General features: G+C 41.6%; 1 protein-coding gene across 2 annotated transcripts in view; it reads left to right on the top strand.

The window, feature by feature from the left end:
- Positions 1-23,347, top strand: part of ACSS2 (acyl-CoA synthetase short chain family member 2) — a 48,009-nt gene that overhangs the window by 11,824 nt on the left and 12,838 nt on the right. For both annotated transcript variants that reach the window (XM_024742899.1, XM_024742900.1), the window contains exons 3-7: positions 21,571-21,662; positions 21,881-21,984; positions 22,232-22,304; positions 22,586-22,661; positions 22,823-22,937. In XM_024742899.1, the coding sequence (XP_024598667.1) occupies positions 21,571-21,662; positions 21,881-21,984; positions 22,232-22,304; positions 22,586-22,661; positions 22,823-22,937 (460 nt within the window). The remainder of the gene's footprint in view (positions 1-21,570; positions 21,663-21,880; positions 21,985-22,231; positions 22,305-22,585; positions 22,662-22,822; positions 22,938-23,347) is intronic.

The following is a 23,347-nucleotide window of genomic DNA, read 5'->3' on the forward strand; positions in this document are numbered from 1 at the left end:
GGGAGAGAGAGTCGGTGAGGAATATTAGAGGTAGCTCAAGGAGTTAAAGGGATACTGGCAAACAGTGGGAGATTGGGGGATTAAGTAAGCAGTGGGAGATTATGGGGAGTGGATGGAAAGAGTGGTTGATGGCTATTATTCTGGTGATTTATATGAGCTGCTCAGTCTCTAGGTTATTCCAAGAGAGGAACCCAATCTCCAAAGCCCAAAATATTTGGTATAGTCCATTCCTTCTACTTTTTGCTTTGGGTTGCCTATGGCTATCATTATCTCTATACCATCTCCCCCTTCAACCTCAGCTGAAATCACTGGAATATCTCTCCACAGGCTCTATTATTCAGTCCTTCCTTAGAAACTTCTGAGAAGCAGGTGACTTTAGAACAGAAGCTCTGCTCTCAGGATCCCTGTATGTTCCTGAGTATGAGTTCCAAAATATGATATTTAGAACTGTCCAGATCCTGGTGGGGTATGTGTGAGTGTGTGTATTTGAGGAGGTGGGGATGGTTGGGAAGGTGAGATAAGCCCATGGTCTGACAAGGAGAAGATTGTCAAGGTGACATGGAAAACCAGAGCCCTAGAGTGTGTTGTCTTAGCATTCATGTCCAAGGACTCTGTTAATTATCTAGGTCCATGTTCTGGAGTTCATTTCAGTGAACTAGATGATCACTAGTTGATCACTAGTTCAGTGAACTAGATGATCACTATGGGAAGGGAGGGACTTTTTTGTCCTCCATCTATATCTCCACTGGTTTCACAATAGTGTATTTACTTATTCAAATATACCATTTGACCCTTGAACAATGTGGGTTTGAACTGCATGGGTCCACTTATACGCAGATATTTTTCAACAGTAAATACTACAGTACTGCATGGTCTGTGGTTGGTTAAATCAGCAGATATGGAGGAATCAAGGATATGGAGAGGCAACTGTAAGTTATATGCAGATTAACCCCTATGTTGTTCTAGGGTCTACTATACTTGCTAAGGAAAAACACTCATTTGAGAAAGAAGATGGCCTCAGACCATTCTCTTCCCCTCTCTGGGCCTTCCCTTTGTGGGAGTGGTGGGAGATGAACTACTGATACTCTGCAAGGTCCCTTCCAACACTGACGTTTCAGGATTCTGTGATTGTTTCTGAAGAGGAAGTTGTTTTTAGAAGTTCTGTTGCAACCTGTAGTGACTCTATGGTGACTCAGTAGGCAGGCTGGGCTTCTGTTGAGATGATAAAAGAAGAGGAGGATTTTAGAAGGGATGAAGAAGCTGAGGAAGAGAATCTGATCCCCTTGTCTGGTAATATGAACACTTTAGCATAAATGCTTTAAACTAACGGGAGATATGTGGGGAAATAACTATTGCTGGGAACAGTCTTTCTCCACTTGAATCAGGCGGGCAGATTGTGGAGGAGGACTGGAGGATTTCATGTTTAAGGTGGATCTCTAATTTTCTTCTCTCACTTCCCCTGAGTTTCAGACTCTTGATGCCTTAAAGAGCCACTCCCTAAAGTGATAAAAATGAAACAAGTAGACTGTGCTGTCCAAGTCACTAGTCACTTTTTGGAAGTAGGTGGGAAATGAATAATAAATGTATTATAATAATAATAGTATATGTTATACATTAATATATGTACTAACATATCTAATAATAAGTGTGTAATAAATGGAGACTGTCTTGAGGCCTGACTCAGTGTCCTGAGCCATGTCAGCTACCTGAGTTTGTGTCTGGGCTGATTTCTTTTACCAGTGTATTAAGTAAATATTTAATGAGGAGAATGGCTTTAGATAATGACCTTTTTCTGAGCCTTCTTTATCTCACTGGTAAACTGTCTGGGGTGAACAGGATACTTGCTAAAGTTACTTCTGTCACTGACCTTCAGAATTTCTATCACAAATGTAGGGAACTGCAGTGGCAAGGCAGCTAGGGAAGGTTGGGGGAAGGGGAGGAACCCAGTACTGGCCTCTTGTCCTTTGAAGAGAGCAGGTAGTTAGGTGGGAGCATGGGTTCTTGCCTTAGGGAAGCCTCACATTTACAACAGTAAATACAGAAGGCTTGGAGCTGAAGATGGGCCTTCTCCCTTTTCCTGGATTTGGTATGGGAGAGTTTGGTCACTGGTAATGATCCCTAGCGTCTGATACCTTGAACCTCTGTGAGAATTTGAGACTCTCACTCCCAGACCTTTGAGGTCCACTTCCTGTACAAACCAGGAGTAGTAGCCCCAGTATCTCCATCCCCAACAATTCTCATAAGTGATGATTCTGGGACACTACCAAGACCACAGAGTTCACACAATACCTATCCCATTGTTAGGCAGCTCTTTTACAAAGTTCTTAGATATATTACCTCCGTATAACTTTATCTCCATTCTCTCCTCTTCCCTTGGTCTTAGTTCTCTGCTCTGCGGCCACATAGAATAATCCCATTCTTTTCTCCACAAGACATCCCTTCAGGTATTTGAGGGCAGTATCCCTTTGCCAGGCTGAATGTAGAATTATAGATATCTAAATCTAGAAGATGCCTTGAAGATCATCTAGTTCAGTAATTTTCAATTTTCTAAAAGCATTAGAATCCTTTTATTCAAATATAATATTATATGTATAGTGATTGACAGGATCTGGTCTATGCTTGGGTTTCAGTAACTACTCCCACAAATTGAGCAAATTGCCTCACCTTTTTAAACCTAAGTTTTCCCATGTGTAAAATGGGAACAATAATAGTTCCTAGGGACTTCCCTGGTGGTGCAATGGTTAAGAATCTGCCTGCCAACGCGGGGGACATGAGTTTGATCCCTGGTCAGGGAAGATCCCACATGCTGTGGAGCAGCTAAGCCTGTGCACCACAACTACTGAGCCTGTGAGCCACAACTGCTGAAGCCTGTGCACTGCAAATACTGAGCCCACCACCACAACTACTGAAGCCCGTGTGCTGCAACTACTGAAGCTTGCCTGCCTAGAGCCCATGCTCCTCAACAAGAGAAGCCACCGCATGAGAAGCCCGCGCACCCCAACAAAGAGTAGCCCTCTCTCGCCACAACTAGAGAAAGCCTGCATACAGCAACAAAGACCCAACACAACCAAAAAAATAAAATAACGGTTCCTAGATTGGTGTGAGGAATAATTGGAATAATCTGTGTAAAGGGCTTAGTGCTTGGCAAACAGTATGTTAGCTATTTTTGTCATTATGCCAAAGCCTCATTCCTAAAACAGGAAAAAAGCAGAGCTGATCTGGTTGAAGCATAGATTGGAGGACCAGAGCTACATTCTGTTGGCTTCTTTACCTTGTCACTGTGGTCCCTGTGAGATATATGTGTGGAACCTCCATGGATTTGCAGAACTCAGTTTGAAAACCCCTGACCTAGTCAGTGCTCTTGTTTTATGGATGAGGTAGTCCTGAGTCCACATTCCCAGGTTCCTTGTATGATATAGTTTCTTGAACAACTCCTTCATCATGCATGTTGGTCTCCTGTATACATACTCTAGTTGGCCAATATCATTTATTAAGTACTCTACCTATGGTATGCCCTGGACAGGGAATTATTTACAATCTCCCATAATGCCTAAGAGTTTTCTACTTATTCTAATAATAAACTATGTCTCCTCTGTGTTGTACGTGTATAATTGTTCCCTTGTTTTTTTGAACCTACGTATGGTTCACAAGAACACTTGGCAGATGAGGAGCTTAAGGCTCAGAGAGTGGAAGTGACTTTGCCAGGTCACATAGCAGTTGTAACTTGTTCTGGACAGAAGAACGCTTACATTCTTTGTCATAGACACTATGCTTCTACTTCACAGACTTAGCTTCTTTGACAATCTGTCACTTTTCTAGCCAGTAGTTTACTTAGATGGTTTAGGGCTGGCTTTAGAAATGTTGACTACAATTTATAATGATAATTTATAAGGCTTAACACATTAAAGGGCAAACCTCAAAGAAATAACATCCTTTCCTTAGCTGAGATGTGTTCATTCATCCATTCATCAAACAATTTTTTTTAACTGAATATCTACTATATATAGTCTGCATACTACCTTGAGAATAGTGGGTGGGAGGCACAGGGCAATAGCAAGGGGACCAGTAAGGGGGCACTGACAACAGTTCAGATAAGATATGATAATGGAGACAACAGTAGAAGCTGTGAAAAGTGGTCAGATTTTTTATTTCTATTTTTTTGGTCACACTGTGTGACTCATGGGATCTTAGTTCCCTGAGACACCAGGGATTGAACCTGGGCCCTTGTAAGTGAGAGCGTGGAGTCCTAACCACTGGACCACCAGGGAATTCCCCAGATTTTGGAATATTTTGAAGGCAGAGCCAATAGGATTTGCTGATGAACTTGATGTGGGGTATAAGAGAATGGAGTCAAGAAACAAAGGTTTTTTTGTCTGAGCACTGGAAAGATGGAATTTCCATTAGTTGAGTTGGAGAAGAAACTGGGAGGAGAAGTTTTGGGGGAGGATCAGAAATTTGTGTTTCATACACAGAGATGTAAAATTGCAATTGTGACAAGTGCTAGGTAGACAATGAAGAATTTCAAGTAGAGATGTGACATATCAGAGTTACATTTTGAAAAGATCACTCTCTTGATCATGTATATATTAGAAAAAACAAAAACCAAAACCCAGAAAGCCTACCTGAGGATCTGCAGGCAGAGGTCCCAACCATTACTTTATGACCTTCAGCAAGTGATGACACCCTTCTGAGCCTCAGTTTTCTGACCTTTCAAATGGGGATAGCAAATCTTGTTTTGCCAATCTCAAAAAATTGCTACAAGGATTAGCTGAGACGAAAGACAACAAAACACACTGAAAAGATTTATTACTATGAGGTGGTGCTAATACTCATACATATTACACATGTCTAAGGGCACTGTTAGGCAGAAGGGTTCAAGACTGGCAGCCACATATGACTTTTCTATACTTTACAAAATGTCCTTCTTTCCTCTAATGAACTTAACTTCTTTTCTCAAACTTGGCTCAAAATCCACCATTTCTAGGAAGTGTTTCATAATTGACCACGCTTAAGTTATTTCTTTTGCATTCCTTTGGTGATTTCCTACTCCTGCATTTTCTTGTTCTTGATTGCTCTTTCCCAATATTGGCCTGATGTGGTGGGTGGTTTAGATCTCTCCAATTAAAGATTTTAAGTTTATGAGAGTAAGGACTAGCCTCTCATTCCCTTACTTTCCTAATTTGGCAAGCAGTAGGCACTGATCATTGGATGGCCACTCTGGCAAAGATTGTCCATTTCCAGTCCTCTGTGGATTGGGAGTTTAGTAGGTAAAATGTTTTGAGGTGGAGGAAGAGCCTTTAGTCTAGGAACCTCTCTTGACTTTTCCTGACCTACAGAATAAAATTTAAACTAAGCATTTGCGGCCCTATATATATGAGCCCTCTCTAGTCTATATTTTGAATCTTTAAAGTTTTGAAACATTCTTAAATTTATAGAAAAGTTACAAGTATAGCTCTTCCTCAGTTACTGGGGTCTGTGCTTAGGTAGAGACAGGAGAGTGGAGCTGACATGCCAGTGGCCTGGTGCTGCGTCTGTAGCAAAGTGTGTGTGACCCCCCTGAGACCTTTTAAATCCCACTTCAACCAAGAGCTGAAGCTAATCAGCGAATATGGGCTCTGAAGAAACATGAGGTCTGGAGGGTCAACTTTACTCTGCCCAAGAGCCGCTACTGAACGCCTCTATTTGAAAGCAACACCCCGCTGCAGGTGCTGTACGAGGTGATTACCTGGGTCTGAAAATCAAGGATTTTTTGGAGAGGTCTTCAAGCTTGCCTTGGCCAAGTGTATTCACCATGCCTGAGTGCTGATCTGCCAGCACCATATCAGGGTTTGTAAGCAGGTAGTGAACATGAGTCCTTTATTGTCTGCCAGGACTCCCAGAAGGACTTCTGTCTTTTCCCTCTTCTCGCCTTACCGTGAGGCCTCACAAAGAGGAAGAAATGCCAAGAAGGGCCAGGGTGGGGCTGGAGCTGGCAATAATGAGCAAGTTTAAGCTCCTCTATCCCCTCCGACTGGTGGGTTGTCTAATTTTCTAGTCAGATAATAAAACAGTATCAACACTTAAAGATGCAAGTACAATACAAATAACTTTTTTCTTGAACCATTTGAGAGTAAGATGCAGACCCTGAATAGTGTGTATTTCCAACAAGGACTTTCTCCTATATAACCATAATACAACTATCAAAATCAGGAAATCAACACTAATACACCACTACTATCTAATCCTCAGACTCCACTCCACTGAAGTTTTACCAGTTGTCCTAATAATGTCCTTAATGGCAGAAGGATCCAGTTCACAATTACACATGACATGTGGTTGTCATGTCTTTTTAGTCTTTTTTTTTTCTTTTTAGTCTTCAATCTAGAATAGCCCCTTAGTCTTTTCTTGATTTTCATGGCCTTGACATTCTATCTTTTCAATCTTTTTTTAAAATAATTTTTAATAAAATTTTTTAAAAATTAATTTTATTTTTGTGTTGGGTCTTCGTTGCTGTGCGCGGGCTTTCTCTAGTTGCAGCGAGTGGGGGCTTCTCTTCGTTGCAGTGCGCGGGCTTCTCATTGCGATGGCTTCTCTTTGTTGTAGAGCACGGGCTCTAGGCACACGGGCTTCAGTAGTTGTGGCACGCGGGCTCAGTAGTTGTGGCTTGCGGGCTCTATAGAGCACAGGCTCAGCAGTTGTGGGGCACGGGCTTAGTTGCTCTGCGGCATGTGGGATCTTCCTGGGCCAGGGCTCAAACCCGTGTCCCCTGCATTGGCAGGTGGATACTTAACCACTGCGCCACTGGGGAAGTCTGAGATTTTTTAAAATTTAATGAATTTTTCAGCAGAGACCCCCAAAGAGTTGCCAATTTAAAATTTTATGAAGTAAGGATATTTTTCAAACCGCAAATATCAACTTATGTCACTATCACTCAATTAAAAATAACTTAACTGCATGAGAATATACATAGCAAAAAGTATAGTCCTTTATATCAAATAAATTTAGCTTTATGAAAAAACACAACTGATAGATGAAAATACTAGTATTTAGGATTGTCACTGGCCTGTAGACTGGCCTGTGTTTTCCCACTTCTGCATCTAAGCCACCCTTGTTCCTTTCTTCCTGAATTGGTCTGTTCCTTTTCTGGGCCAATCTAAACCTTGCTTATTCTTTAAGAACCATTTGAAATGCCATCTTCTTCGTGAAGCTTTTCCCGATTCTCCCTTTCCGACTCTCTTTCTTGCTCTCAGGCAGAATGAATAATAAAATCCAGACTTAGAAAGCACATTTAATGAAATATTCCACTCATTTACAGTTGAGGCAACTGAGACCCAGAGAAGTGAAGTAATTTGCAAAAGCTCTCACACTGTGAAAGGTAGTGAAGCTTGACCTAAATATATAGTTTTCCTGACTCCTAATCCAGAGCTCTTTCCCTGTCTACTTTTTTCCCTATTTGTTTCCCTGTCATTGTAGCATTCTTGCCCAGGAATGAGAGAGCTTTAGCTGGGATGTAAGGCTTTGAGAACAGCTCTCATCTAGTGTTCTAAGGTCTGATCTATTTATTAAAAGCCTTATGGTTTTACTGGAGAATCATTATTTATTTGCCCTGGAATACATAACATAGAGTTGTCCTTGCAGGAAACGTTTCTGTAGCATATCAACACATGCATTTCTGATTGATTTTTAAAATTGAATTGTATACTTTATATTTTTTAAATTAATTAATTTTTACTTTTGGATGTTTTGGGTCTTTGTTGCTGCACGCAGGCTTTCTCTAGTTGCGGCAAGCAGGGGCTACTCTTCATTGCGGTGCGGGGGCTTCTCATTGTGGTTACTTCTCGTTGTGGAGCACGGGCTCTAGGCACACGGGCTTCAGTAGTTGTGGCACACGGCTCAGTAGTTGTGGCTCGCGGGCTTAGGTGCTCCGCGGCATGTGGGATCTTCCTGGACCAGGGCTTGAACCCATTTCCCCTGCATTAGCAGGCGGATTCTTAACCACTGCGTCACCAGGGAAGTCCTCTGACTGATTTTTGATGAGAGGCTTATTTTTGAAACCAGTGTTTGTTTCTTTTTTGACCCTTTTTTTTTTTTTTGTGGTACACGGGCCTCTCACTGTTGTGGCCTCTCCCGTTGCGGAGCACAGGCTCTGGACGTGCAGGCTCAGCTGCCATGGCTCACGGGCCCAGCCGCTCTGCCGCACGTGGGATCTTCCTGGACTGGGGCACGAACCCGTGTCCCCTGCATTGGCAGGCGGACTCTCAACCACTGCGCCACCAGGGAAGCCCGCCCTGACCATATTTTAATACATGGAAATCTATCCAAATGAGCAGTCAGACAGGCCTCTTGTTGAACTTTAGTTTCAGCTACTCTTGAGGATTACTGTCTTATCTTTTTTATTCTTCTTATTACTATTGAGGCATAGTTGACTTATGTTAGTTTCAAGTGTTCAAACTACAATATTGTAGTTTGATATTTTTATGGATTATACTCCAAATAAAGTTATTAAAATATTGACTGTATTCCCTGTGCTGAACATTACATCCTTGTACCTTATTTATTTTATATCTAGTAGTTTGTACCTCTTAATCCCCTTCACATATTTTGCTCCTCTCCTCACCCCTTTCCCCCCAAGGTAACACTAGTTTGTTCTCTGCATGTGTGAGTCTGTTTCTGTTTTGTCTTATATGACATCCAAACTGACAGAAACCTAAGTTTTTTGTATGGACAGCTGTGCTCCACAGACAATCCACTAGCTTCTAGCAGCAGAGTTGTTGTTGTTGTTAGATTCTTTTTTCCTTTGACTTTTATTGTTTTAGGTCTTACATTTAGGTCCTTGATCCATTTTGAGTTAATTTTCATATATGCCAGGTAAATGCAACTTATGGTCAGGTAAGGGTTCAACTTATGGATAGTCATGCTCCATGGACAATCCATTAGCTTCTAACAGCAGGTTTTAAAAAAATTAATTTTGTAGATATTTATAGAAATTTGTCAGGCACTGTACAAAGTACAAAGAATGTAGCAATAAACATGAGAAATCTGGTCCTTGTCCTCACGGAGCTCACAACCTGATGGGGGCAAGATTTTTACTTGTGAGCCAGAATTTTATTTAGGAAGGAAATGTTGCGGATAATGTGTTTTTCCTTATTTCCAGGGGGAGTGGGGAATGTCTCTAGGAGCAAATGGGTGTACAAGTGCTCCTGTGACACTTGAGCATTGATTGCCAAGGATTGTGAATATAGACATATGTGGGTTTCCTTGCCTGAGGTTTTGGATCTTTCAAAATCTTCAGAATACTGAAGAGGTCTTGGTGGGTATGATCTTGACCATAGGCTAAAGCTCAAAGTGGATGGGAGTCTTCTCAGCTTCTTTACAGTACTCCTGGAGATTCTTAGGAGAGAGGCTTCTCCGTGTTCATTTAGGTATAATCCAAATTGGTATAGTGGAACAAACACTAGCCTGGAAGTCAGAAACCTGGAACCTAGTTACAGATTTCTCCTGAATTCTCCTTGTGTGGCCTTGGCAATCGTGTCCTCTGGATTTCTTGTATCTTTAAAACAGGGATAATAATACATGTTCTACCTACTGCAAAAGTAGCTGTGAAGATCAGGTGAGGGAACTGTACTCGTGTAATGAATTAGCTGGATTCTTATTTGATGTACACAAAAACCGGCGAGGCAGGCATACAGGTTTTGTTATTTTTATTTATTTGTTATCTACCTCAGCTAAGTTTGTTCTTTTTTTTTTTTCCCAAGTATAATCTCATTTCTCTGAAACTGACTTTTAAGACCCATTCTCCTGCCTCTGAAAGGAAGAAATGATAATCAAGGAGTCTAAGATACATTAGTGATTATCCCCCTCTTCTTGACTCCTTCCTCCCATCTCATACTTTACAGAGAAGAAAACAGAGGCTCAGAAAAGAGGGGAAATTTTGTGCAAATTCATACATTGAATTAGGGGTAAACAATAATCTAGGTCTGGTGACTCCAAATAATTACCTGAGGATCTTGTTAATAATCCAGATCCCTGGACCCCACCCAGCCTATTGAATCAGAATTTTCAGAGGGTAAGACTTCTGACTTGTATTTTTAAAACCTCCTCAGATGTTTCTGATGTGGTGGGCAGTGGCAGGGTGTCTTTGAAAAATAATTAGTTAGATTAGTAATCTAATGCCTAAAAGAATTTTGAAAAATTATGTAGCTCTTCACACATTTTAAAGTTCACATTTAAACATTTTATTGTAATATTAAATAATTGCAAAGAATTTAATTTCCAATGTGTTTTTTATTGTATACATGTATATATTTTATATATCTTTTTTAAAATCTTGAAACTGCAAATTTAGCTCATATAATTTATAGAAAATGTTTATCATATTACCTAATTTGAACAGCCAGTTCTCACTGTCAACATAGCCAAATCAGATTTACTTTGTTAGAAAATGCCTAACTTCTTTTTCAGTTAAAGCAGTTATGCTAATATATGACCTGTGATAACTATTTAACTTCTGAATTATAATTCTAGGAGAAATAAGGCAAGTAGACTTGCCATGAGTTTGTCAATTAAGGTGTTACTCCTTTCAATATTGATTTCTTATGGAAGCTCTCTGATTTGCTTTCTTGGGGCTCTCCCTCTGAAGTTATGCGTTTTCAAACTGCTCCTTTGTTTGGCACTCTGGAGGGTTTTTTTTAACCTCAGCATTGTATAGGCATAATAAGGTTTGGGATAAGAGAGAGAGATGGCATTTTTTTATAAAGTGGGAGAAAGAAAGTGGGAAAGGAGAGCCAACTTAGATCAATGTTAGGAAAGATTACATATGAAAGTTGAGTCTCTGGACACTTATTCTCTTAAAACTTTTCCTGCTCAGGTACATACAGGAATAGAGTACTCTAGCTTGAAAACTACTGACTTAAACTATGATATCTACCTAAATAACAAAGAACCATTGAAGTGAATATTTTTGCATGTGTCTGTTATACTTGAGAGACTTGATGTACATGTAGTATGTTGTTCCTGGCTGTTCTTCCCACTTTCTTTTTCTAACCCAGGCATATTCCTGTTTAAGGCAGCATTCCAAATGCTATGATAATAAAGGAGCTAAGAGAGCTGCCCTCATTCACTTGTTTTGAGGAAGGCTAGCATAGTTGTTCCATCCAGGAACAACTGGATAGTAGGAATGAATGTGTATGATTTCCCTCCTGTAAGCAGGCATGTAGGCAGTGGGAAAAGGGTTAACTTCTATACTGGCCCAGGTCTGCCTTCTCAACAGAGAAGACATATGGAATCCAACTGTCACCAAAGCCACTTTGGGCAGGGCGAACAGGCACAAGGTCTCTGGAGCAAAGCCTGAAAATAGCTGGCAGGAGAACAGGGTGTAATTATAGCTCAAACTGCGAAGCATGTGTCTCACAACCTGAACTGCATATCCAAGGGCTTCTTCCAGTCTCTTCCATGGCATAGAGTCCAGAACTGAGCCCACTGTAGGGGCTCAAGAAACTCTTCTTGATATGTTTCCAAATCCCATTCCATAAGTTTTAAATATTTTTCCTCTATGTCTGTTTCCCGCTGCCTGTTTAGCATCTGTCTTCTTCATTTGTATCCTCTATTATCCCCTCTTTCCTTCCATGTTTTCTCACTCTGATCAGCCTAGATCTGGCTGATCATGTGAGCAGAGTTTATTTGTTCATATTTTTATCCATTCATTTCACAATTATGTATTAAGTGCCCACTGCGTGTCAAACTTTGTTTGCTAGGCACTGAGGAGGAAACAGATAAAACGATGTCCTGCCTGCCTTTAGGAACTCACAATCCAGTGAGGGAAACAGGTGTATACATATGACTATAATGTTAAAAATAAAACAAATAAGTCGCAAGTCTTTAGGCAAATAGAAAGAGACAGTATGAATGAATGAACAGTATGAATGAATGAATGAATAGTGCTAAGGTACAATCTTTCAGGAAAGGAAGATTTGTATAGATGTCTGCTTTTTTCCCCAAATTAATCTGTGTGCTTTTTGCAGTTCTAATCAAAACCACAGTAAGTTCAAAAATTTTTCAGATATAATTCATAGCATATAGTTTACCCATTTAAAGTACAATTCAGTGACTTTTGGCATATTCAAAGAGTTGTGTAACCATCATCACAATCAATTTTAGAACATTTTCACCACTGCAAAAAGAAACCCCATACTCATTAACAATCACTCTTCATTTTCTTCCAACTTTCCTTGCCTCAGCCCTAGGCAACCACTAATCTACTTTTTGTCTCTATGGCTTTCGCTCTTCTGCACATTTCACATGAATAGAATCATACAGTATGTGGTCTTTTGTGTCTAGCTTCTTTCACTTAGTATAATCTTGTCAAGGTTCATCCATGTTGTAGCATGTATCAGTACTTCATTACTTTTTATGCAGAATAATACTCCATTGTATGGACATACCATATTTTATTTATCCATTCTTTAGTTGTATATTTGGATTGTTTTCACTTTTTGATATCTTGAATAATGCTGCTACGAACTTTGTGAACAAGGTTTTGTATGGATGTATGTTTTCAGTTCTCTTGGGTGATCATAGCTATACTAAAATCCACATTTGGTGCACTTTAACCCCACAGTTCTCAGGACTCCTACACTTTGATTTTCTTCTTTATGCTAATTCTGGTTTTGGAAACAACATTGCCCTTTTGGAGGCCATGTCATTTAGCAGGAGAATGCCCTGAACTAGAGACATATAGACTCTAGAGCTAGCCACGGGTGACTGTTAATATTTAAAATAGATTAAATTAAATTAAAATTCAGTTCCTCCACCACATTTCAAGTGTTCAATAGCTATATGTGGCTTGTGGCTACCATATTGGATAGCTCTGCTTTAGAATAATGCTGCTACTAATGTGCTAAGTAACCTCGAGGCCATCGCTTCCCATCTGTGCATTAGGTTTCTCATCTGTAAATAAGGGTGGTGAACATCAAAAGCCCTATCCTTCTCTGCTATTCTAAGTGATTTAGGATTCAGTCTTTGGTGTTTGCCTCCTCCCACCTCCTCCTCCAGCCTTTTTCCCTGTTCAGCCAGGAGTACCCAGAGGGAACATTAAGCTGCTAATTGGTCAAGCTATGTTGCTCCCACTCCCTGCTCCCTTGGTGAAAGGGAAAGTGACTTGAGGGTATACTTATATCTAAGTGCTTCACATTTGTGCAGTGCTTTATGGATCATAGAACACATTATTTCTTAATTTTACAGAATCAAAGAATCTCAAAGTTGGAAGGGCCTTAAAGGTCATCTCAAACTTCACTGAACATGAATCACATGGTTGCTTATAAAATGAAAATTCCAAGGACCTCCCTCCCTCAGGAATGATCAAGTAGATGTCAGGGTTTCCCTGGTCCAACCTGCACACTCCTATGCTTCTGGACAGCTCTGACATTTAAAAAGGCTTTCCTTATATTGAACTCTCCCAATTGACATAGCTCTTCCATTTATAATTACAAAATGCTAGTCTGCTTCTTTCCCATAATTATCCTTCAGGTTCATTCATTCATTCAGCAAGTATTTATTGAGCATCTACTATATACAGGGTTCCTTGCAAGGTACGGGGGATTCAGCAGTGAACAAGACTAACATGGTCTCTGCCTTCAGGAAGCTTACAGTCTAGTAGGGGAGACAGACAGTTAGCAAAAAAAAAAGTAAATAAGTAAATAAAATAATTACAGCTTGAGAAAAATGCTACAAAAAAAAATATACAGTTTTGTGATGAAGAATAACAGGAAGGACTAATGCTACTTGGGGTGGTCATGGAAAGCCTCACTAGGAAGTGACAGTTAAACTGAGATCTGAAACATGAGGTAGAGAAAACCATTCAAAGAGTTCAAGAAAGATAGGAAAAGAACATGGCATGTTCTGTCGGTCAGAAGGCTAATGTGTTTGGAGTCTATTAAGCAGAATGGGACAATGACATAAGATGAGTTGGAGAAGATACAAGACATAGTAAAGTTTGGATTTTCTTCTACATGCAATGGAAGACACTAAAGAGTTTTAAGCAGGAGGTGCTGTAGTCTGGTTTGTGTCTATAATAGGTCATTTTGGTTTATGTATGGATTGGAAGGGGGCAAGAGTGAAGTGGAAGACCAGTTTGGGGCCATTGTGGTCATCCAGGCAAGAGATGAAGGTGGCTTCTGCTAGGGTGGAGGCAACAGAGATACAGATATTTGAGACTTACTATCATGCCTCTCAGTATCTTCTCACCTCCAGGCTAAACAGATCAGTCCAGTCTTCCTCTTTTTTTTTTTTAAACATCTTTATTGGGGTATAATTGCTTTACAATGGTGTGTTAGTTTCTGCTTTATAACAAAGTGAATCAGTTATACAGACACATATGTTCCCATATGTCTTCCCTCTTGCATCTCCCTCCCTCCCACTCTCCCTATCCCACCCCTCCAGGCTGTCACAAAGCACCGAGCTAATATCCCTGTGCCTTGCGGCTGCTTCCCCCTAGCTATCTACCTTACTACGTTTGTTAGTGTGTATATGTCCATGACTCTCTCTCGCCCTGTCAAAGCTCACCCTTCCCCCTCCCCATATCCTCAAGTCCGTTCTCCAGTAGGTCTGCGTCTTTATTCCTGTCTTACCCCTAGGTTCTTCATGACATTTTTTTCCCCTTAAATTCCATATATATGTGTTAGCATACGATATTTGTCTTTTTCTTTCTGCAGTCTTCCTCTTATAACAAGTTTGACTACTCTCATCGGGATGTTTCTCCTCTGGAAGACCTAACCCACTAGGTTAGATCCTGCCTTCTGATGCTTCTGTGAAGAACCCAGTTTTCCCCACCTATTTTTTTCCTCAGCTCTTTCCTCCTATCTTGTGCCTTACTTTTCTGCTAGTCTAGGGAACTAAAATCTCCAATCTAATGACTATCCTTCTCATATTAAGAGGAGAGCTCTAGTCTTCCCTGTCATTAATCAATTATAAGTTTTTCAATGATTTGACCACGAACCTTAAGTACTTACTGTGCCTACTGCGCTCAGAGGAGACAGAAATGAAGACATGATCCCTGCCCTCCAAGAACCCAGGGTATAAGGGGAAAGATAAGGCCCCAATAAATGCAATACAAGGTAAACCAACAGATCACAAGGAAAGTGAGATAAAGGGACTTGGAAGGAAGAAAGAACTTTCAGCTTTGAGGTAGGTGGGGGAAAAGAGAAACTAGGGAAGACTTCGTGGAAGATGTTACCTTGGAGCACCTGGGGCTGCGGGGTGGACAAGAAGTGCCCTTTTATATGGAGTGGTCAAGGATGACCTCACTGACAAGCCAACATTTGAGCAATAACTCAAAAATAGGGAATAAGTCATGTGGCTATCTGGGGGAAGAATGCTCAAGTAGAGGGCAAAAGTTCTGAGGCAAAGTGTGCTTGGTGTTCTTGCCAAACAGTGTGGAGGCTGTGTGGCTGGAATAGAGAGAGAGGGAGAGGAAGAGAGAATGGGAGTACTTGAGGACAGAGGTAATGAGGGAATAGACCATGTAGGAACTAGCAGGCCAGTGTGAGGACTTGCATTTTGAGCACAGGAATGACATGATCTGACTTACCTAATGGTGATTTTGGACTATGATAGTAGAAGTAGATGTGAAGGGAAGTAGTCTAATTCTACATATATTTTGAATCAGTAATGGATTACAGTAAAATTTGGAGAGTATAAGGGTAAGGTAGTTGCAGAAGTTTTCCTGGAAGAAAAATATGAGAAGATTATATACTTTGAGTTGTTCCATACCATATGGCCTCCAGGTGAGAGGGAAGTAGTTGGGTCTACAGCAAGTGTTCCCAATCTGTAGCCCATCAGCTAAATCTCTCATTAATAGTTTTGTTTGACCACAGTGTTTAAAACTTTTAAAAATTAGTTGTCATAAAATAGATAACTAATGAGGACCTGCTGTATAGCACAGGGAACTCTACTCAGCACTCTATGGTGACCTAAATGGGAAGGAAATCGACAAAAGAGGGGATATATGTATATGTATAACTGATTCACTTTGCTGTACTGAAGAAACTAACACATCATTGTAAAGCAACTATACTCCAATAAAAATTAATTTTAAAAAATTAGTTGTCAACACTTAAAAATTTAGAAACAGATTTCAGGCCTCTTTGAAAAACTGAAAAAAATGGCAACATTGAGACCTTATTCCCAGAGGGCAAAGTTAATAGACACTAAGTTTAAGTACTAGATGTCTCTTCTTGCCAGAGCATGTATTCTCCAGTTTTCCAGTCCCTGCCTCTCCCTATTGGACCCCCAAAACTAAGTGTCATTGCACATATGCTGCTATTTTCTTTTTTGGATATATTAAAAGGTTTTATTTACTTATGATTCAAATTTTTAAATTATGAAACATTCCAAACATATCATTTTCTACACTTGACACATATTGATATTTCACCTAGGCTTTTTTAATTGAAGTATAATTTACTTACAATATTATATTGGTTTCAGGTGTATAACATAGTGATTCGATAGTTTTATACATTACAAAAATGATCACCACAATAAGTCTAGCTACCATCTGTCACCATACAAAGTTATAGTATTATTGACTATATTCCCTATGCTGTACATTACATCCCCAAGACTTTTTTATTTTATAACTGGAAGTTTGTACCTCTTAAGCTCCTTTGCCTGTTTCACCCATCCTTCCCCCCTGCCCAGCACGCCCCCAGCAACCTTTAGTTTTTTCTCTGTATCTATGAATCTGTTTCTGTTTCATTATGTTTATTTTGTTTTTAGAGTCCACATATAAGTGAAATCATATGGTATTTGTCTTTCTCTGTTTGACTTACTTCATTTAGCATAATACCCTCTAGGTCCATCCATGTTATCACAAATGGCGAAATTTCGTTCTTTTTTTTTTCCAAATATTTCTCCCATTCTGTGGGTTGTCTTTTCACTTTCTTTTTTTAAAATTAATTTTATTAATTTATCTATTTATTTTTGGCTGCATTGGGTCTTCGTTGCTGCACGCAGGCTTTCTCTAGCTGCGGCGAGCGGGGGCTACTCTTCGATGCGGTGCGCAGGCTTCTCATCGCAGTGGCTTCTCTTGTTGCGGAGCACAGGCTCTAGGTGTGGGGGCTTCAGTAGTTGTGGCACATGGGCTCAGTAGTTGTGGCTCGCGGGCTCTAGAGCGCAGGCTCAGTAGTTGTGGCGCACGGGCTTAGTTGCTCCGTGGCATGTGGGATCTTCCCGGACCAGGGCTCAAACCCATGTTCCCTGCATTGACAGGTGGATTCTTAACCACTGCGCCACCAGGGAAGTCCCTGAACCCTATTGATTTTTGAGTTTGCAGCTCCTAGTATAGAAAAAAGAGGCCTGGACCCTGAGTCCTGGTCCCTGATCTGCCACAACCTATTGTACAATGTGACCTTGAGCACAGCAAATGGACTCTTTGGATTTCTTTGGAGTTAGGAGACTAAATTGGATGTTCTTTTATTTTTTTAACATCTTTATTGGAGTATCATTGCTTTACAATGTTGTGTTAGTTTCTGCTGTATAACAAAGTGAATCAGCTATATGTATACATATACCCCCATATCCCCTCCCTCTTGCGTCTCCCTCCCACCCTTCCTATCCCACGCCTCTAGGTGGTCACAAAGGAAAAATCTGTTAACATCCTAGAGGGCTGAGACTAGTACTTTGTCCCCTCCCCTCTCCCAACCAGCCAGGGGCCCCAGCTGGGTGTGTATGTCAGAGAAAGAAGACACTGGAAGGAGTAAGGTGCCTATATCAATAATGTATAACTTAAGCCCAGGGCCAGGGAGAGGGATGTACCCTCTGTGTGTGTAACTGGAAGTGGGCTCAAGTAAGCTGTTCTTGTATAGGTTTGTGCTTATATATTCCTGGGCATCTTCTATGTACCAGGCTCTATTCTAAGTGCTAGGGATGTAGCAATGAACAAAACAGACAAGGTTTTTGTTTTCATGGAGTTTATATTCCAGTGAAAGATGCAGATAATATACAAGTGAATAAAATACATGAGATAATTTCAAGTAATAGAAAGTTCCATGAAGAAAATGAAACAGAATAATGTGATAGAGAGTTTCTGGTGGGGCAAGCTGTACACATACGTGGGTATATAAATGTGTGGTGCATACATACACTTGCCAAGGTCCATATGCTTATACTATTTGTGCCTATGTGTGCAAATGAGCAGCTTGTATTTCTACAGTGTTTTTTTCTTTTTTCTTTTTTTTTTTTTTTTGCGGTATGCGGGCCTCTCACTGTTGTGGCCTCTCCCGTTGTGGAGCACAGGCTCTGGACGCGCAGGCTCAGCAGCCATGGCTCACGGTCCCAGCCGCTCCGCGGCATGTGGGATCTTCCCAGACCGGGGCACGAACCCGTGTCCCCTGCATCGGCAGGCAGACTCTCAACCACTGTGCCACCAGGGAAGCCCTACAGTGTTTTTATATTAGTATATATGATTTTATGTATGTGAATGCATACAGGTCAGCTGGTTTGCATGGGTGTGTTGTATATGTTGGCATTTAGCTGTAACTAGAGATGTTCTGGTGTGCCACTCATCAGTGAGCCAGTTTTGGAAATGGCTTTTTCGCATCTGACCTTCAGGGCCATTTGCCAGCTTCCTCTCTCCCCGTTCCTTCCCACTTTAGATAGCACTCTGTGCTTGTCTCCTCTCAGCCCTAGGAGGGCTAAGCCAAGGAGAGGATAGTAACTAACACATCTGGCCAGGAACTGGAAAGAAGCTGATAATCTTCTGTGAAATCTCCAAAGGCCTGGCTTGCCTGCTAGTCGCTGTCCTTCACAGCATGAGGAGAAAGAGTCCTGACTTGAAATCAGAAGAACTGAGGATCTGTTCTTGGCTCTGCCACCTATTATTGTGTGACCTGGACCAAGTTACTACATCTCTCTGAGTTTCAGTTACCTCCTTCATAAGTACCCTGGGTAGTAAGGAAGAGGGAACAAAATGACCTTTATGGGGGGACTACGTGGTGCTGGAGCCTGAAGGAGGTGGGAAGGCATTCTGAGCAGGGGCAATGGCATGATTAAGAGTGTGGACGTGGGCCTTTGTGTATAAGGGAAGCCAGGTGGAACCTACTTAGAATAAAATTCAGACTTCTTACCATGCCTACAAGGCCCTATGTGATCTGGCTGCTGCCTACCTCTGATTCTTACCCCGCTTCTTGCTCACTATGCTCCAGCCATACTGGCTTCCTTTCTGTTCTTTGAATAGGCCACGCTCTTTACCACCTCAGTGCCTTTCCAAATTTTTATGTTCTCTTTGCCCAGGATCCTCTTCCCAAGACCTTACATAGTTGCCTACTTTTCATTACTTGGGTCTTAGCTCAAATATCATCTGTCCAGAGAGAGGCCTTTGGGGGCTTCCCTGGTGGCGCAGTGGTTGAGAGTCCGCCTGCCGATGCAGGGGACATGGGTTTGTGCCCCGGTCTGGGAAGATCCCACATGCCGCGGAGCGGCTGGGCCCGTGAGCCATGGCTGCTGAGCCTGCGCGTCTGGAGCCTGTGCTCCGCAACGGGAGAGGCCACAACAGTGAGAGGCCCGTGTACTGCTAAAAAAAAAAAAAAAGAGAGAGGCCTTCCCTGACCATCTTACTTAAAGTAGCTATCCTCTAATATTTATGAATATTTGAAATGTACATATCCTTTGACTCAACAATTTCAGTTCTACTAATTCTACAGGTATATTTTCAAGTGAGTAAATGACATATTAAAAAAGATATTCACTGAAATATTTATTTGTTAAATATAAATTATGGCATACACAAACAGTGGAACATTACGCAGATGACGAAGAAATGAAATAGCACTGTAAGTCTTAATGGAAAATAATGTCAAGATATATTGTTAAATTTCAGAATAAAGCGAGATGATCAAGCTCTATACTTAAGATTTGTGCAGTTTATTGGATGTGTATTATATTTAATAAAAAACAAGATACAGAGTAGTGTGTATTGTATGCCATCATTTGTATAGAAAAAAAGAGAATACATAAACATAAATGCATGTATATATGCTTGTCTAATAGGCCTGTCCTATCGTTGAAGCAGCTTTTTCCCACATCCCCATTCCGTGCTTGGTTGGGGACTGTGAAGTACTTATTTCTCTTCTGAACAGGATTAAAATTCAGTTTTTTAAATTCATTTTTTAAATTTCTATCTTCAACGATATCCCAAGGACCTTATGAAAGATGCTAATAACGGTGTAGCCTTCTTCCAAAGTGATTTCTTGGTTACTCCTCACTAGTTCAGTTGCCCTATACCCTTCATCTTGCTAGGAGTGGCCCTGTCTGCATACTGACTATTTCTGGAAAGTTACACAACATAGTAGTTACAATGGTTGCCAGGAGGCAGGGTGATTGGAGGTTAGGGGTGGGAGGGACACTTATCATTACATATCTTTTTATGCAGTACGATTTGTATGTATTACTTGTTTGAAAATCATAAAATTGAAAAATAATACTGAGGGGAGTATTCTTATAGTTAAATCTTTGCATACAGTCTGAAAGTTCCTTAAGATGTCTTTTTGAAAATTATTTCTCAGTCATTATTATGTCATTCTTTATATCCTTCATAATGTTTATCAAAATCTGAAATTATCTTGGTTATATTTTTTACTTGTATATTTCCTGCACTATCATTGGAATATAAGCTCCATGTTGTCAGGGATCTTGCTTATCTTGTTCATCAGTGCCTTATTTCTATACATATATATAGCACATAGGAGTTGAATAAGCAAATGAATAAATGAAAGAATGACTGAAAGAAACCAGGCTGAAGCCTAGACAGGAGTAGGAGGCAAGGCTGAGGAGGTAATCAGCTGATAGAGGGTAGTGAGTCTTAACTTTAAATGTGCATCAGAATTACCTACTGATTCTTTTTTTTTTAAATTCTTGTTGGAGTATAGTTGATTTACAATGTTGTGTTAGTTTCAGGTGTACAGCAAAGTGAATCTGTTATACATATACATATATCCACTCTTTTTTAGATTCTTTTCCCATGTAGGCCATTACAGAATACTGAGTAGAGTTCCCTGTGCTATACAGTAGGTCCTTATTAGTTATGTATTTTATATATAACCTACTGATTATTTATACCAGCTTGTAGTAAAGAAGCAGATTCTTGGACATTGTGATTGTGATTCTAAGTTTGGGCTCAGGAATCTACATTTTAACAAGTTCCCTAGGTGACTTGGGTACAAGTGATCTGGAGACCCCACTTGAGTAACACCAGTGCAGTGTTGACATCACTTTCAGGAAGAATCACATCCATGATATAAGTTCTCCTTAATACATGCCTAGGATGGAAGAGAGAAAACCATCATCCCATTTTATCAAATTAAATGAGGTTCAGAGATGGCAGTGCATTTTCCTGTGACACACAGCTTGTGAATAAAGAATACCTTGTAAAGTCAATGTATCTGACCAGTCAGCTCCAGGTGTGGTGGCAGATGACTCACCCTCATGGGACATTCCCAGGCCTTGGTGTTACTGAATGGATTTTATGACTGTTTCTATTTTTTTGTTTGGGGAAGAGGTCATACTCCCTAATGACTGGCTCTTTCTGATGTATCTCAGGGAGGGCAATGAGCCAGAGGAGACCACCCAGATCACATACCGTGAGCTTCTGGTCCAAGTGTGTCATTTCAGCAATGTTCTCCGAAAACAGGGTGAGTGTGGGGATATGGGGAAAGGACTGGAAAGCCCAGCCTTGGGGTATCTGAGGACTTGGGGGAAGTAGACAAGGAATAGAAGGAATCTGGTAACAGAGGAACCGAAAAGGTCAGCTGCGGGGGCGGGGGTGTGGCAGTGGGTAACTGGATGAGAGGGAGCACGTAGCAGCAGGTGGGGTCCACCATGGTCCATGGTCTGTGTCCTTTACCTGCAGGCATTTGCAAGGGTGACCGAGTGGCCATCTACATGCCCATGATACCGGAGCTCGTGGTAGCCATGCTGGCGTGTGCCCGCCTTGGGGCTCTGCACTCCATTGTGGTAGGAATTTGGGCTGGAAAAAGGGGCCTGGTGGGGGATAGGGCTCAGGAGAAGTAGGTTGGGCCTGGATGATGGAGGGTCTTAAGAACCAGCCTAAGGAGTTTAGAATGTCATAGGTTCCTTATCAGTTATCCAGTTTCTTCTATGACCTTGGCTTAGAGACCCTGAAGGTTTTATAAGTGACTCCTTTCCTTGTTCACTCGATCCCTGGGTCGCCCTCTCCTTCAGTCTTTCTTCCCTTCCCTAGTTTGCGGGCTTCTCTTCAGAGTCTCTTTGTGAACGGATCCTGGATTCCAGCTGCAGCCTTCTCATCACTACAGGTGACTACTTCTCTCACCCCTTCTCCAAAACCCCCCACACCCAAAGTCTTGGTCTTCAGTCAGCTAGTTGGTATTTGGGACTGCTCGGCATAAAGGGTAGGGGCAGCCTACCCTTCGTCTCCTGGTTCCACCTCAGCTTACCCTCTGTCAGCTCAAATCAGCTGGAAGAGCCAGAGACAACAGGCCTACCCAGGAGGACTGTGGACATTGTGCTCACTAGGGATAAAGGGCTAGGAGTGTGGTGCCTTCCTAAGGCTTGGAATGTCTGTTGCTCCCCAAAGATGCCTTCTACAGGGGGGAAAAGCTTGTGAACCTGAAGGAGCTGGCTGACGAGGCCCTGGAGAAGTGTCGGGAGAAGTAAGTGTGTTTGGTCTGCTGGCTACTGCCTTGAGTTGACTAGGCATTTCCCCAGTGCCAGGTCCCTTTTGTCCCTCCTACCCTAGATGGACATGGGTGGGTCTTGCCAAATTCTCTTTTGAGCCAACCAGCCCACCACTTCAGGCTTTTCTTTCCTCCAGGGGTTTCCCAGTGAGATGCTGCATTGTGGTCAAGCACCTGGGGCGGGCAGAACTGGGCACAGGTGACTCTCCCAGCCAGTCCCCCCCGATTAAGAGGCCATGCCCGGATGTGCAGGTGAGTCTGGTACTTCTATGCCCTCCTCTGGGCTCAAAGTGGCTCCCTCTTCCTGCCCAGGAAGTTCCTGATGTCCTTCTTTGTTTCCTCATCATAATGCTGAGGATCTGGGAGCAATCCTAGGAATGGCTCCTCTGGCAGGGCTGGCTGGGAGCTGGGGGACTTTGACCTTGGATGTAGGTAGGGAGCCCCTTGTACCTTGGGAACTTAGCATGAGAGATTGTGAGGAAGACTCCTGTGCTCGTTGGGGTATTCTAATAGGCACAAGGGATGTTCAGGGCTTGGGCTTGGGTTAGAAATGGGCTGACTTGGGTGACTATCTGTAGTCATCTTGATTACTGGGCTGTGGTTTGGGGTGGGCTACCTGTGTGGTCCCACCATGGAAGGACCAGGATCTGCCCCTCAAGATA

This window comes from Neophocaena asiaeorientalis, unplaced genomic scaffold (genome assembly GCF_003031525.2).
Source record: "Neophocaena asiaeorientalis asiaeorientalis breed wild unplaced genomic scaffold, Neophocaena_asiaeorientalis_V1.1 scaffold82, whole genome shotgun sequence".
Classification (NCBI taxonomy): domain Eukaryota; kingdom Metazoa; phylum Chordata; class Mammalia; order Artiodactyla; family Phocoenidae; genus Neophocaena; species Neophocaena asiaeorientalis.